Below are 17,504 nucleotides of genomic sequence, written 5' to 3' on the forward strand. Positions count from 1 at the left end.
AAGACTACTACAACTTTTAATCGTCTCTTCATTCATAAATACAATTAAAACAGATTACTATAACAACAAATAAGTTATCGCATCTTTGTGGCAAATATTGTAATCATACTCAATGTATATGGATACGTTATAACTAATATAACATTTTTGAACTCATTGCTTTTGTCTCTACGAGCTTTTTTAAAAGCATCGCCATTTTGAAACAATATGGCGGATCAATTTGGCTTATGAATTTGTTGTCTTCTTGTGATAGATACATATATTTTTTTATTGTAAGGTTGGTTATTTTTTTATTATCTGCCATTTTTAAAGAAGATCAGTTTGGCTTATAAATTTATCTACATAAAACTACTTAAATATTTTAATTTTTGCTTAATTAATTTTTTTAATTTAAAATAAACATATTTATCTTTTGACCTTTTCACTTTTAAATGAATACATTATAATCAATTAATAAATATGTTACAAAATATTTTTGAACCTTATCCGCCATTTTTAACAATGTCTTGATTAATTTGGCTTAAAAATGTATCCTAGATATTTACGAAATCAATTTTTTTAGAAATATTCGATTTAAATTTGCTGTCTTCTTGTGATAAATATATTTTTTGGGAGTAGCGATTTGAGATCTTTGGCAATATTGCATCTATTACTAAGCCAACCATAAATATAGATTTTTTCTTAGTTCATTTTTTGAATTTAAAAGAAAATAATTATAATCAGACTTTTCAATTTTAAATGGTCCATTATAACCAATTATTATTTTATATATTTTATAAAATATTTTTGATCTATATTTTTGAAGTATTTGCCATTTTTAAACACAATGGCGAATTAATTTGGCTCATGAATTTATCGATATATTTACGATATCAATTTTTCAGATTTTTTGTGACTTGCGATTTGAAAGCTCTGCAATATTTATTTTTTTATAAAATCAGATAATATACCTACATATATACAATAACATATTTTTTAATTTAAATTTTTAATACAAAACAATATCGACGTCACGGTTTTTTGATATTTTGATATCCGCCATTTTGAAACAAGATGGCGGATTTGATTTTTTATTATAACATATATTTACAAGGACAAGCTTTCAATAAAGTTTGATATAAAACTAAATAAAACCTAGGTAATTGATTTTGGGATTTCCTAAAAAAATTTCAAAAGCTATTTCTATCAAAATGGATAATAAAGATACTGAGAGTATTTCTACAAAATTTCATGATTTTCGCTTACATTGCTATAGATTATATTTTCTATAATAAAAACGATACAGCTGAAAGCAGCATGTCATCTTTGTTAACAAATATATAAACAGGTACATTTTTAACTATTGGTAAAGGTACGCTTTTAATAACTATTGTACAATATATCATAATACTATTACTATTATGTACCAAAAAAGTCAATTAGTAATATATTTCTATCGAACTATATACTATAAAATTAACCACTGTAATGGTTTGTATGAAAAAACTGAGAATCTTACTTCTTTCTCCTTAGAGACTAAAATTTGAACTTTTAAAATATAAATCTTAAGTATTAAAAAAATATACTGCTAAAATTAGCTAGAATTAAAACTATTGTTTATGAGTAACTCATTTTTTAAAGGAGGTTAATCCAATGGTAGTCAGTCTATGCTTTTAAGCTGAGAAGTGACAGCTAATCTTTATTTTTCTGTAGCATTATTGATTTTTATTATTTTTGAACCCACTGTCTTGCTGTCTATAACATTAACGGTTCATTACATATTAGATAAATAAAGCCCATTACTATATATTATACGTATCATTAGTAGATTTTAACTATTTAGTATAATTAACTTGTGACCGAAATATTTTCTAAATGTACTTATTTGGTACATAATTAGTTGCTCTTGAGAGAGAAGGTGCTTCGCTGAATATTCTTCACGGTTATATTTCTATTGCCATTTTACTATTTACACTCATCTGGCAGCTGTTGTGCATTGTTGGCAATAGCTCAATCTCGTTTTCTTGTCGAGCGCTCGCAATAGAAATTAATCTAATTTTTATTTATTGCCGCAGATATAGACAATCACCCAGCGTCCAGAGTGCTGCCCTTCCTGTACCTCGGAAACGGCAGGGACGCCGCGGATCCGGAGAGACTGAAAGAGTTGGGTGCCACATGCGTGCTTAACGTCACCTGCACCCTTCCCGGATTGCCCTCTTCGGCGGGAATCACCCACAAGAGGATACCGGCCAACGACTCCGGCCAGCAGAATCTCAAGCAGTACTTCGAGGAAGCCTTCGAGTTTATCGGTGAGTTCAATTGTCTCACTCGAATCTGCTCCGGAATCTTTCGGGAATTCACTCTTGTCCGATACCATTTTTGTCTAGGACGCTTTTTGTTTATTGGGCGGTCGCCAGAATGGTCAAAAAATAACGCGTTCGAGTCATCGTCGTCGTACAATCGGGTACTCCTCGCCCGGTTGACTCACTCCCGCGGGGTCTATATTAATAAAATTTCTCGCGAGGAGCGGTGGTCGATTTGTAAATAAACGAGACCGTTTGAGCGCTCCCGTTTCGCTACATTCATAATTCTGTTATAAAATAAGAGTATGTTTACCAGTTCCGTGCGAAAATAGGTTTCGCTTCAGATTTGGATTCTTTCTTAGAACTTAGACTTCTAAATAGTCGGGATAAAATAATAACTGATTTGAATTGAAACAGTTGCAAGTTACTATTTCAGAAATCACAGTCAATAGATAACATTTAACCCCATTTGAGAGTACCGTTTCTTTTGTCTTCCAGATGTATTTTTTTATTGCTGTGCCATGCTTTCTATAACAGTTTAAAACGCAATCACACACAGTTTGTATGAAACCAGCAATGATTTTTAATCATTTAGAACTAGAAATTTTACGCACATTACGTAAAAAGTTATGTAAGTACTTAGATTGCTTATTAAAAAAGACCAGTATTGTTTCTTTTATCTTATCAAGTATTTCTGCTTTTATCATATAATTTTTATTTTTTATAAAATATTTTACTAAGCTGTACACTTTCACAACGATAAGGATAAAAGGTTTTCCGAGAAAGTATTTTTTTTATACGAATACTTTAATAATAATAATTAAATTTATTCTGATATCTGATTCACTATATAAACACATTGAATGCAGAGTGCATAAAAGTTTTACAATAATATATTAAAAAAAATAATCTTTTTAAAAATCCTAACAAAAAAAATCCTCCTAACCTTTTAAAAAATTTTCAAACGTTTTTTTTTTATTTTTTGTAAATATTTTTTTTTCCAAAGTTTTTTCTAACGCAAAAATGATTTTCTTCTGAATAGCTCTCCTTTTGAAACGATTAACGAATTTAGCTAAGGTGACCAGATTTTGAAAATATCAAAGAACACTAAAAAATGGTCGTTTCGGATTTTTTTTTATTAGAGGAGAATATCTTGATTTAGCTGAAGTTTCATGTCAATGTGATATTAGCTTGTCTTCAAATTTCATAGTCACTCATAAAAACAAAAACGTAAAAAAATGTTTTTTTACTTTAACTTGTTTTTTATCTATACTTTTTATTACCATGTGTTTCATGTTTTGCCAGTCTGATCAGCCATTTTGAAAAAAATGGCTGATCAGACTGGCTAGCAAACTTTGTCAAGATATTTAGAAAGTTCTATTTTTAGAATAATTTTCATGTTGATATGATTAGAGCTATGTAAGTCATCGTGTTCTTAAAAACCTACATAAAAGCCCCAAAAATGTAAAAAATGTGTTTATCGACGTTTTTTATTTAAACCTATATCATATTAACTAAAATAGTTATCCTTTGGGTCTCTAGATAATAACTCATTTCAAGTCCATTTCTTACTACTTACATCTCATTATAATATATTAGCCTTACTTTGCATATTCATCAATCCCTAACTAGCCTATACCATTGCGAATACAGAAAATTTGACTTTAAAACTAGTTTTTGTCTCAATATGTATCAAATGTCCAACTATAAATTTAAAAAAAATCGAGCGTAATTGTACTGATTTAAAAAAAATTGAATCAACAGGTGTCGGGACCACCCACAACCGTTATTAGTTTTTAAAAATATTTTTAATATTAAATTTTTTAAGATATTTGAATACCGAAAACTCAAAAATGATATACATAGATTACAATAAAAGAATATTACAAATATTTTGAGATTCAGTTGTAAATCAATTTTATTTGGATATTTAGTAAAAAGGAATGAATGAAATTGTAGCTACAATCATGAGTGTAGTTATAGCCATTTTCATAATTTTTATGCCAAATGCATTTTTTAATAATTAAATTCAAAAATCGATTTGTTTTTATAAAAAAGTCATCCTAAGAATCTGAAAAGTACAGATCATATTGCGGATGTATTCCTAAGTTTGAAGGGGGAGGAGTTAAGATTGATGGTCTGCTGTTCTTAAAACTTTAAGGCAAACTTTCTTCCAAAAGGCAGCGCCAAAATAAAAATGTTGTGAAGGCGGAAGTAGAAATGACAGCCGCAACCTGTTATCGAGTCGCCAATTGATTCGGTGTGAGTTCGATCGAAAGTCCCGAGCACCTGCGCGAGATCAGTCTGCACCATTCTACCGGAATCCAGACCTCTGGAGGCAGTTCGCCTTGAGCGCCGATAGTTCCGTCCCAGTCGGTCGTTCACCGGGGCCGCGTGCCAGACAAGGACGCCGGAGGCCGCACGGCTCGCGAGCACTGGACAGTGTCCAGCCAACCACCTAGTGTCGGGTGCACCCCGGCGAGTCTAGAGCGTAAAAGCCGCCCACGTGCACTTTCGAAACGAGTCCGAGGAATGTCTGGGGTGACTCACGGAGCGACGCGGTCTAAACTTGGAACATCGCCTCTATATGAAATCATCGAATTATTTTCGTATTTACGCAGCTCTGGCCGCGAAGGTGAGAAACGACAGATGTCGATGTGGCCCTTGTGACTCACGCGCACTCATTTTCTGCAGTAGAAAGAGAGTCCCTAATAACGTATGAATCAAAGCTTAGATCATACTATTATCATCCTTAACCACGACAACGCCACTGACGATTGTAAACAGTGCCGACAAAAGATAATAACGGTTGGGAGTTTGTGCGGCGGAACATGAAAGCATGTGATGTCTTCTGCATAAATTTCACTGCGTGCACTGTTGTACGTAGAAGATATCGCAACTTTGATGTCAATCAAATCCTGATTTACATACATAGCGTATCTTCACGCATGATCGGATTTAGAGAAGTTCTTGAAAGAAAATCTAGCTCGAAAATCCATGATAATTAGGCATGAATCTTTCAGAAATATGTTACGCTACTGACTTTTTATTTTTTCATTTCTGAAAGTAAGACATGTTTCATTGCATAGTTTCAGTGGATCCAAGTAAAATAAATATTCCATAACTGGCATCGTTTTAAATTAGATACTCAATTAAAGACCCCAAGACATTTCAAAATTCAATTTAACTCTTTTATTGCCAGACCATTTTGCTATGTATTGTCTAATAATGGCCATTTCATTTTTATAATTAATGAAATACAACAAACGTTCGATTAATGAAAAAATTTGAAGTTTGGAAACTGAAGTTGGAAAAGTTAATGCGGATTTTTCAGTCCTATGGCATTAGAAGGGTTAAATAAACACACGTCCTATCTAATGTATGATAATTGAAGGCGTCTAAACTATTTATTTAATTAAAAATACGACATTTAATTAGTAACATTGCATATTCAACTTTTTTTAAATCAAATTTATGGCAAGAACGTGTTTTGGTCGTAAATGCTGCATTTAGTTTTAGAATGTCAAAAGCTAAACATCTCTTATTATATTAAAACATGTTTAACCCCTTTGTTGCCGAATCTAAATATGAAACAGTTTAACATATTTTTAATTCTTCTGATTCTTTTTAAATAATGACATCGAAGGGTTACGTACTATAGAAATTGTTTAGACCCAATTAAAATAGCACTACTTCTCCAAAACCTGTATGGAAAATATTTTTTACAGTTAATCTCGTCATAATCAATAAAATTGTGATTTATCCAATTTTCACTTTCGCGCTGCGCAGCTTATTATTAGTAATTTTAATTTTAAGCTTCGCCGAAATTTAATATTTGGATCGCTGCGCGGCTTAATATATATTGATATTTTTTTAATATTAAAGATTTAATATCACTTATTCTAATCTCCTAGATGCGTTATATAAAGGTTAAAATGGGATTTTAACCCAAATATTAGTCACTGACATGGTGATGTTTAAAATGCATACTCGCTGATTTGTTTTAATAATGTCCCATTATTTTATTTTGTATTGCTTCTAAATCATCTTTATCATCAGATTTTTATCCAGCAGCAAGATATTCTATATTTTAATTTTTATAAAATTTTGATAAATTCTTAAAACGATGCGCAAATGTTTTTTTAAGTCTCGCCGAAATTTAACAGTGCGTTTAATATTTGAATTGATCATAGAACTTGAATAATTAATCTATGGCATGTTCTGTATTTATAAAAAAATAAGTCAGTGGTCAGGACATACGAGCAGTATAAAATAGTTGTTCGCGTTGAAAGGGTTATTTTGTTTTACTTAATTAAATATAGTTGGAATGCGATATTGTCGTTTTAAAGAGCATCTGTTTGAGATGCCAACTTGCTTTTTTTGCATATGTGCAGCAGCGCCGAAGCGTCTGTCCGCTCGCAGCTTCCTCTCTCGATCTCAGATGAGTCATCTCCCGGTGCCACGTGTGATGGGTACGCTCGCACGTGGTGCATGTCGGTGTTCAAAGCCATGAATAGCAATTGGCCCCCTTTTCAGTCAGTTGGGAGTGGAAGGGTCCGTCGCTAAAAATCACGCTCCCCCGGCTAGGTTGAGTCACGCCGAACCAAAAGTGAATTTGGTTGACGTTAATTCTGACAACACGTCGCTCAAAGATACAAAAACAATGAGCAATAATTACCTCTAGGGATTCTTCAGAGTCGCTCTGTTTGAACAGATCTATAAAAAGACTGGCTTTTCGTGTAGTTGTTAATCATTTTATCGCACCACTTCTAAAGTTTCGATCGCCTCGAGCAAACGATGAGATAATTCAGCTAAGTAGGTCGTTCTAATCTCGAACTATGCTGACCTCGTGCGTAATTAGCGTCTTTAAAAAAATGTGTCATCGTTCAACTGGAACGCTTTTTGAGGATATTCGCAGTTTCAAATCCTTCTCGATTGGGGTTGTTGCAAAATTTAATAGCCCACTCTCAGTCTTCGAGTTGAAAGGGGGTGCAAATTGCTGCCACCGCGCGCATATGGCCGCTGATGTTTAAGCACCATTTAGGATAATAGATTTCATGAATGGAGACCCTGTGTAAAGCGAAGGGGAGGCATGAATGGATAGCTTCGCATGCATTGTTTTTATATCACATTATTCATTGAGCGACAGGTTGGTTCAAACAATTTTTACGGTTAAGCTATCCAAAGTTCATTTCGGTTAACCACTTGCGATAGCATTAAATGTCTAGAATTGAGGAAAATGTTAGTTTTGTTCGTTAGTTCTAAAACGGATAAGCAGTGAAAGGAAGTTTATATCTAGATGTGACGAAGCGTGTTATACAACTCATGACTTGCAAGAATCGCCTTGATCTTTTCCTTCTTAATGACTTTTCCAGAATATGTTCGAACATCCTGTGCATCTATCCATTTTTAGTCGTTCATATTCTTGCGATACTTTAGTGTCGTATGTATGCTATAGTAGCGCAAGTATGACTCACCTCCATTGTTTCACTCTGATCCAAATAACGGATGGAGTAACCTACGAATTTCGTTCTCGCTAGTTAACTTTAAACCCGCACGTGTGCCACTATGCGATAAGCGTGACGTCACTTTCACCTGTCCGCCAGGGTTGGTGATTGATGATCGTTATCCGTTATTCAAAAGCAATGATCTCATCGTCGCGGTCGAGGGTCCTCGAATCGTATATGCAAAGATGACGTACGATTCTAAAATATTTCGCATTTATAAACTATCAATCAACGGGAAATGTCGCTCTGCGGTCGCAGAAACAACCCTCCATGCAAAACAAAAGGGTAGTGAAGTTGTTCATTCGACACTGACGCATTTGGAGGATAATTGTTATGGTAATGGGGTGAACTGCAGATCCGCTCCGTTTATTGTGCACCATTCCGTGCCCCCCGGGGGTTCCAAACTGAGATGAGTCACACGGGGTTGATTATTTATTTTATATACAAACACACACACAAAAGCAGCTTGTTTTAATGACATGTAAATCAATTTTCTTGCTACAGTTTTAATTCGAATCGAAGTAGAACATCAAAATTTAGATCAAACATTCTCAGAGTAATGTTGAATCTGAGAGAAAAATATTTTTTAAAATCGGCTGATTATTGGTAAAGTTGTGGTGTTTTGAACGCAAAGATATTTGAAAACTCTTCACCGTCAAGTTGTTATGACTGATTGTTAGTTATTATGGTATGTTTATGATTGGGTCAGCATTGTAGAGGTACAGTGTTGATTTGAGCAAAATCATGCAACGGTACGACCTTGCCTCGGCCGCACGCACTTTTCTCCAGCGTCCTCGAGTTGTAGCGCGATGACTCAAGATACGTAACGCGAAATGCCGTTGCGGGTAGCGTAACTCGAATGTGACGGGGGCTCCGAAATGAAGTGCATTATGAATTTTGATCAACGGATGGTGCATGACGCATGCGACGCAACGGTTCAACGGCTCCGGGATAACAATGACTGACTAACGGATAGGGACAAATGTTCCAGTTCAGAGTGTAGGGAAAGGGAGTCCCTTCGCGCGCAAACATCTGTTGCGCGCGGAGGTGATTCATGGGTGATTCAAACAAAAAATAAATAACTATTTAACTAGCTAACCCTACGAGTTCATTCAACAGAACGGTTAAAAAACGACCGGTTCTGGGAATCGAGCAGATCGGATGACACCGCATTGATAAAGTCGCGTAGATGTAAAGTGTGCGATTTCTAAAAAATGTTGTCACTGAATACTGTTCGTTTTGCGCAAAGGACGTTGCGCAAACTTGAAACACCTTTCCACGGACGGTCAGGCGCTTTCAAGCTAGGAATGTATTCAAATATTTCTTCTCTACTAGAATATCAACTATCTAAAGTCACTGCACTCATTATCCATTATCTAATAACCACTCGTACATGTTGATATATAGATATGTAACGAAAATTAGCAATTTGTACGTAGAAAGTTCTTCATTTCCTTAAGTTGACTTCAGCTGCTATCATATGCTTTGATTTTAATAGATTATAGCTCAATTTTTTGTTTATTAATTGCGTTGGATGCCTTTGTAACCAAATTTTTTGCGTCACAGTAATTTCTGTTATCTTATTAATATAAAACAAATGGTATTAAAATCGCAAATAAAATTTTGCACTTTAATAAGACAATTATCTACATAGCCTATTTTTTGCCATAAATAATTATATGTTTTATTTTGTATAGTCTTGATACATAACCATACTATAAAAACATGTAATGAAATGTATTGTTCAGAAATCACAGTCAGTCAAAAAATGCTTAGTATTTTTGTCAATTTTATTATCTGTATACTTTTTCAATTTTAGTTATGGGTTTACAATAGTTTTGCATTTAATTTTTTTTTATTAAGTGCATCAAATCACATCTAAGGCTGTTTTTGTCATAATTTATCAATAAGCATATGTACAGATTTCAAAATTGATACGTAGTAATACGATTAAAACAGGTAATGAAATGTATTGTAGGCAGCATTTTTTAAATTAGTTTATTATTCAGGCCATCATACAGTTTTGAGCAAATACATAATTGTTCAGATACTCGTACGAACGTCTTTCTAAAAAGGTGTATGTTTGAGAATACCGTTTCTTTTGCCCAGTAAATGTTTTGTGTAAATGTATGTATTTTATTGCAGTCCTGCTTTATAAATCATGATCAACGACACACTTACTGTTATTTATATAAAACTGTAACAAATTTACTGTGTCATATGATGCATTTTTATATTTAATGTATAACTGTGATAGTAAATAATTTTACTCATCTCTACAATTTATAAAAAATATTTTTCACTACACACATATTTTTACCGTAATGTTTTTTTTATTAAAAATAACAGTGATATTATTTTTGAAAACTAATACCTTTATATGGTCAAAGTAGCGTATATTTTTTTTTATAAAATTGCTTAAAATATAAGATTTCGAATTATAGGGATGTATCTCTAATATTGAAATCTCTTTCTTATTTGTGAATATTTATGAAAAATTTACGCTTTCTATAACAACTGATGACTGCAATAGGTTGTTTGTGATACATCTTTACTGTGATACTTTAATTGAATACACTATATCTTATATACAACAAGAATTAAGTGATGCTGTTCTTTTGGAGTTATTGAATAGAAATTCTCATTTTTGCTTATTTTGGGGTCATCCACGATTTTTCGTAACACGCTTAGAATAATATTACAATAATTTAAAATCACTTGCCACAAAAATTATTACGCCTATGGCACGCTAAAATCAATTTCTAAATAGAAAACAGATTCATTTATAGGCATGTGTGTGATATGAACATGGATGATTCATCTAACGTAAATGTTTATCTATTTTGTAAATGTTGTGTCAACATGTTGATTTATACGCGTGCGCGTTTGATATAGCCGAATTGAAAATTCAGAATGTTTGGCTTTCTTGTCGGTTATTAGGGGGATAGGCTTTGGCACCTCTGGCCATAGGAATGAGTCAACCGCCAAGAGAGCAGAGCTCAGCAGACCGGTTCTGCTCAGCTGCCTTGCCAGCGGCGCTCGAGAAAGCTGCAGAACGGCCTTTGAGGCAGACACGATCGTTGTGGCAACAGACACGAAAAAGACTTCCCTTCTTATCAAACTGCCAAAATATAAATAGCTAGGAAACTCGGCCGCGGCGTAAAACGCAATGAATCACCGTTCAAAGGGCCACAACACGCATGGCACTTGACCCACGGGACCTCCTCCATTGTTCTCCTCACTAAAACTAAAAAGTCGAACTTAGGAATAGAATAATTTTAAATTTTGAGAACCACCAGAGAAATTTAAACTCATAGACACTTGAGTCAAAGCATTTCAAATATTGACGCAAAGTTTAGATCAAATCTGTACTGTATTTTTTGAGATATTGTGATTTAAAAAATGTCCATAGTATGACTTGAGAGTTAGTTTATGAAGTAAAAAAGTTAAAAAGCGACAAAAAAATGTCACAAAAAAAGAGATAATTAGGAATATCCTTGAGTGCTTTGACTATAGACACATTTGTGTTTAAGAAATGTATATTCAATACAAAAAGTTGATCTTTGTTCTTTATCATCAAAACAAATTTGAATTATTATGAGGTTGCACCTAAAAGCGTCGGATATAACTGGTTTTGGAGGTGAGTGTAATAAAACAGTAAAAAAAAGCATGGATACGACATTTTTTATAATAAACATAATCTCATACACTTTCCACCATTTTTGCTTCGCGCGTCAATGTAAAAAAATATCTATATTCAATTCTGTAACTCTTAGAGTTTTCTTATTTATTATAAAAAAAAATCATCAAATACTTAAAAATATATCTAAATTACAATAATATCTATTTTTATACTAAAAATAATCATTATTATGAATATTAAATGTAAAAACTAGATATTTAAACCTAAAATTAAACTTGTATTCAACATTTTTGTAAATATAAAACTATACTCTGACTTTAAAACTGTAGTTATAGTTAATGATAATTATTATTCTTTTAATTAATTACTAATAAGTATAATCTTAAAACGCAGCTATTTGCCTTTACTGCCTACTAACTGTGATTTCTGAATGGAGAAACTATGCCTATATTTCCATATTATATAAAGCAGCCCAGAATTTGGTTGGCTTAAATTTAAGTTTAGGATATACCCTTTCCTAAACCCACTGATTTACAGTGACGTAATTTAGGATAGGGAATTTTTCTCATTCTTGAATTTAAATAAAATCGAAATATTTAAAAATCTAAAAAACGACCACTGACTGGCCAACTTTTGCCCCCCCCCAATGACGTCCCTAATTCTAAACCAGAAATTATCTGATTATTCCTCAAAAAATCTCGAATCTTATTGGAATACATTTTCATCGTTAGATATATATTTTTACCAGTGAAAATATAATTTAACAGTAGGAATATATACATTTACATATTTTTTATTATTTGTTTATAAATGTTACAGTGAATGTGTATTTTTCAGTGAAGTTATATTTTCACTAAGTCCAAATGAATAGATAAATATATAGCAAGTAGATAAATATTTCTACTAGCGAAAATATAATTTAACTGATAGGCGCTAGTGAAATTATATGCTGCTCTAAAATGACAATGAAGCTCAATTTGACAGTTGCGAAACATAATTAATAATAAACTGTTCAAACCCAAACCTAATCTAATGTTCTAAAACTAATTATAGTTTAAAATATCGAAGTATAGATTATAATAAAACCGTTATAATACCGTTATTTTTGATGAAAATCTAGGAAAACAGATATTTTGAATACTATACGGGGGTGACAAATAGTTTTTCATAACCATCATTGATAATACTGCATATAAAAAAGGCTGTTTTACACTTTTGTAAAAAATCATTTCTTGATTATTATTTTTTATAAATTTTAAAGACTTTTTTGATTAATATTTTTTACCGTTTACCAAGATATTTGCTCAAAACTTTGATGTAAAATTCAGTCAGAAACTTCCTGTTCCGTTCTTAACGTTCGCAGCATTTTAAAATCAAATCAGCGTGTAATTTTACATGTCAATCTTTATGACAATAAATGTTCCTTATGATTGTTATGGGTTTAACTCATATTTTCTCTCTAAAAATGCTATTATTAATATATGTATGTCTTCATTTTGACTTCCATGTATTGTTTGTTATACGAGCTTTGTTTGTATATAAAGGGATATAAAAGGAATTATTGTTTTTACGCGTACTTGCCGCTGATCTCAGCGTTTCTTACTACAAGTGCGCTTTGTTTTGATGAGTAACGCCGGTTAATTAGTCATTGTTAGGAATATCCCGCCGGGTCAGTTTTATCAATTGTTTGCGTGATTCGTTCTGTTTTGTTTTCCAAGAAAACTGATAACGAAAGTCCTGGGCTGTTAAAAGTTGAACGCTTAAACGTTTCCGCATGCTAAATAGCCAAGGTTTCGGTTGGGACAAATCGCTAGAGAAAAAAAAACGTTACTTCCTGCCAAACGCGAGGTCGACATTGTGAGCCAAGCGACATCTTCAATTATATTATTATTACTGTGAAGATCGAAGAATTCGTCGATTTGTCCACGTCGAATCGGGCGAAGTTTCCAATGCGGGAATGTCGATTTTTATGTATCGCCGTCTCGCTCTGGCGCATTGAAAAAAGCATGCGTGTCGGCTTCGCTTTAAATGGTAAAACAAGTCGCACTACTGACTGCGTATCTTTGTAGTATGATTCATCGCTTGGTTGTCGGTTACTATCGGGTGTCCCGGGGTTCGATAGGTGAGGTCGCCAGGGCTGCTCAACTTTTTAAAAAATATTAAATATTAATAAAATTTATTATTTTAAGGTTATTATTTAGACGTGCCGGAATCATAATTTAATATTTTTATATGACACTTGAGAATATGATTAACATGTTCTAGCAATCAATGCATTTTGACTGTTACTAATGAAATCTCTATATATTTCTATGTATGAAAATATGTTTAAAAATGTTTTTATTTTTATATATATTTAAAAAAAATATTTTTTTTTAAAATATTTAAAAAAATATTTTTTTGTTGAAAATATTATGGATCCCTGCACTTTAATAAATATAATGATTAATGGGTTGTGCAATAGACTATAGTAATAATGCTTGTCAAAAAGATTTGTGTCACCGGACAGTAACTTTTACACACATGTTGTGTCATCGACATGTTTAGGTTTAAAACGTTTTTTGCAATTAAATCACAGTGTACAACACGTATGGACTACGTGTCTCTACAAAAACCAAATTTAAAGATTGTTTTGCTACCTATTGCCTAAAATTACAGGACCGCCTTTGTTAATATATCCCTCATCTCGTTTATTACCATCTGCAATGGAATTTAAACCACTTAAACGCCAGCGACTCGCCAGTTAGTCACTTTGTGATAATTTTTTTTAAACAATTTCATTTTTTATTTTAAATTAATTAATTATTTACAATTTTTTTATTTTATAAAACAAGTATTTTATATTTATTATTAAAAAGCGATACTGACGCGTGAAGAGAAACAACAAGTGACTCACTAATTAGCCGCTGGCGTTTAAATGGTTAAAGCAATTCGTTTATCTAGTCAAATATGACATTAACTTTTAGCGATTTGTTGCGAAATTTTTGCGGAATTCTTAAGACAATTATTATATTTCTTAAAACATTTTAAGCGCCACGCTTAGTTTTGACAGTTGCGAAACGTACATTTTCTGTTTAAACCCAAACCTGTTAATTTGCTTAGGTTAGAAGAACTGGCGGTTTTTGAGTGTGGCGCCGTGCTAACTAACAAGTTCTGTCGTTACTATTACTTGAAAGTCCTGGGTTTTAATTTTTGTATCGTGTCTGAGAGATCGAAATTAGTGAATATTATGTAATTATTATTTTATTTGATCATAACAGATACATTTTCCTAGATTTTCTTTATTTTAAATATTTTATTTGACATTTTTTATTATAAATCTGATTTTCTAGGTTTCTTCAATCCGTCATAATGTCCATTGATTATCGTGATAAACAATTAGAAAAATCTATTAATTAATATAATTTGTTTCTCGATACTTACTAGTCTTAAAGATTGTGTTACCCCCATTGTAACGCATTAGAGTACCGCCCGAAAATAATTATATGTTCTCATTTTTCACTCTCTCACGAATCATGGGGTATTCATGGGGTATTCACCTGTCCAAAATACATGTTAATAAAATTTGTACATCGTCATATTTATGGTTCTAGACTTTTTGGCATTCTAAATGAAGATCACTGTAGTTAATGATTGATTTTTTTATATAATAAAATGAAATTTGATCTAGTTACGAAAAACATCACCGGAGCGCTACAGTTTAAAGCACGATATAAGCAAAACAATTCCTGCCCAATTCATGCACTTTTCATGAATTAGGCAAATTTGGCCCATTTCACGCAATAAGTGATTTCACCGATTCGGTGTAGAATATGTATTGTACATATTTGCTTCTAAATTGGTCGAAAGACGAAAATAAATCGTATTTCCATTGCGACTTTTTGCACACGCACATTTTTGTCAACACGCGTGACGTCACGACATGTGTTTCTTTCGTCGATTGGTTCAAGTGTTTCGGGCCAATTGCGTCTCCTGTCGATTTTTCGCGCATAACGCCGCGGCCCTCGCTTTTCTTTCGCATGTCATTCCATTGACGTGATGACTCACCATCCGTGTACCTAGCGCTATAGCTATAGTGGCTATAACTGTATACACAACACACAAGCTTCGTACTATGATAATTCACGTTGTTTGTAACCATTGATTTTTCACTATAGTTTCATTCATATTCAGGTTCTAATGGCAGCACAAAGTCGAAGTGAAATTTTCGGTCTTAACCGATCTCGCTTCGGCCATGACCTGCGGCTAGCAGCCCTTTATATAAAACGTTTGTCGTTCGCGGGCGATAATGATAACGACTTGAAACATGTCGGCGTATTCACAAATTGATAGCGCACCTGGAATGCAAACGCGTGTCGTCTGTGTTGTTAGTTGTGTCATTTACCGAATTCAAATGTCGGATGACTCACGGACAGGTTATGTGTCGCAATTACGCCGATTGCTCATTAAGTACATAAACACAGCGAAGGATAAAAAAAATAGTGTGCGTTCGATCGATTTTTTAAAATTCATTCTCATTGTATAACGCTATAAACGCGATGACCGCATTCGATTGTGTTACGGCCAAACGATCGACGAGCGACGGTGGCGCCACTTCCGCCGGCGGATTTTTAGACAATTGTCAATGGGAAAATTTAAATTAATTAATATGCGTTTTCACGTCGCTTCAAATGAGATTAATAAACAAATAGCGGCGATAAGTTTCAAAAGCGGCCATCTGAGATTTATTATACGTTAACAAATAATACAATGAAAATTAATTTAGACTTGGCTAATTCAAACAGGGATGTCATTTAAGGGAAGGGGTTTCTTTTCTCTTAAACTTGCCCAGAAAAATGCTTGTAATTTAATGATATACTATTAATTTAATGAAATTGAAATTGAAATATTGAAAAACACGTCAACTAATTTGTCAATTTTGTCCTCAAATCTATCCAGAAAATATTTTTTAAATATATCATTTCAGTGAAATCATATTGGAATACAATTTCACCGGTAGATATATATTTATACAATTACATACTTATCATTATTTTATTACATGCGATGTATAAATGTTACAGTGAATGTGTATTTTTTGGTGAAGTTATATTTTCACTATAGAAGCCCAAATACATTTTCACTACTAGCGAAAATATAATTTAACTAAAATTATATACTGCTCTAAAATGTCTATGAAACTCAATTTGACAGTTGCGAAACGTACATTTGCTGTTCAAACCCAAACTTAAGCCACACTAATTAACCAAAAATTGAAAGTTCTATAACTAATCATATGGTCAAAGTATATATAATAAACGCCCGCGCTTCGTGCTTATATTATTCCAATTAACTAAATAAAAATCATAGAAAAATAACTAACGTGGCCAAATCTTTGCTCTAAGTATTTATTTTAAAAAAATGTAAGCTATTTTTTATTATCTAATTACAATATTGTTCACCACAATTGGATTGATTTCAAAGAAAAAATAGACCCTTTTTAGGTTTCATATCATAATTTTCAAAAAAATCAACGTGGTTTCTTATCACCAGTGTATTTAACAATGATATGTCAAAATGTTTATACATCTATACATATAAATATAGCTATATGATAAAAATATAAATATTTCGGTCATTTTGAACCACCATATTGGTTCAATATGGCGGCTATTTAAAGAAAATAAAAATCGTAAATCTTTGTTCCTACTGTTTTTTTTTTAAATGAATGAACGTACTACATATTTTGGATGTTCAAATGATCGATTTTATATTACTCAATCGAATAGTCAATGCAAATATGTCAATTTATATAAATGAATACTAAACCAACTGTTAAAATAAAACTGATCACATAATTTAAACAATCGCTATACTATTAATATTGATTATTTTATATGCCACCGGTTAAAAGTGATGCTCTCCAGTAATATGTGGTTTTTGATTACTTTATTAGACATCTATATTAAAAAACATACATTTTTACATTAGGCGCAGTAGAAATTTTTATATTTATATTATATACCCAAGTTACGGGACTTAAGTCAATCGTTTATTATTATTAAAAATCTGATTTCTTTTATATCACCGTAT

General features: G+C 32.5%; 1 protein-coding gene and 1 long non-coding RNA gene across 4 annotated transcripts in view; one reads left to right on the forward strand and one right to left on the reverse strand.

Annotated features, from left to right (window-relative positions):
• Positions 1-17,504, forward strand: part of puc (dual specificity phosphatase puckered) — an 80,798-nt gene that overhangs the window by 61,119 nt on the left and 2,175 nt on the right. For all 3 annotated transcript variants that reach the window (XM_088182167.1, XM_088182168.1, XM_088182169.1), the window contains one exon: positions 2,055-2,288. In XM_088182167.1, the coding sequence (XP_088038293.1) occupies positions 2,055-2,288 (234 nt within the window). The remainder of the gene's footprint in view (positions 1-2,054; positions 2,289-17,504) is intronic.
• On the reverse strand, positions 8,760-17,495 carry LOC148236311 (uncharacterized). Its single transcript, XR_015808975.1, has 2 exons — positions 10,093-17,495; positions 8,760-9,969 (listed from the first exon to the last, which is right to left on the reverse strand). It is a non-coding gene; the product is annotated as an uncharacterized LOC148236311 (long non-coding RNA).

Source organism: Plectrocnemia conspersa, unplaced genomic scaffold (assembly GCF_051122295.1).
Source record: "Plectrocnemia conspersa isolate PC_06_02 unplaced genomic scaffold, ASM5112229v1 ptg000003l, whole genome shotgun sequence".
Classification (NCBI taxonomy): Eukaryota; Metazoa; Arthropoda; class Insecta; order Trichoptera; family Polycentropodidae; genus Plectrocnemia; species Plectrocnemia conspersa.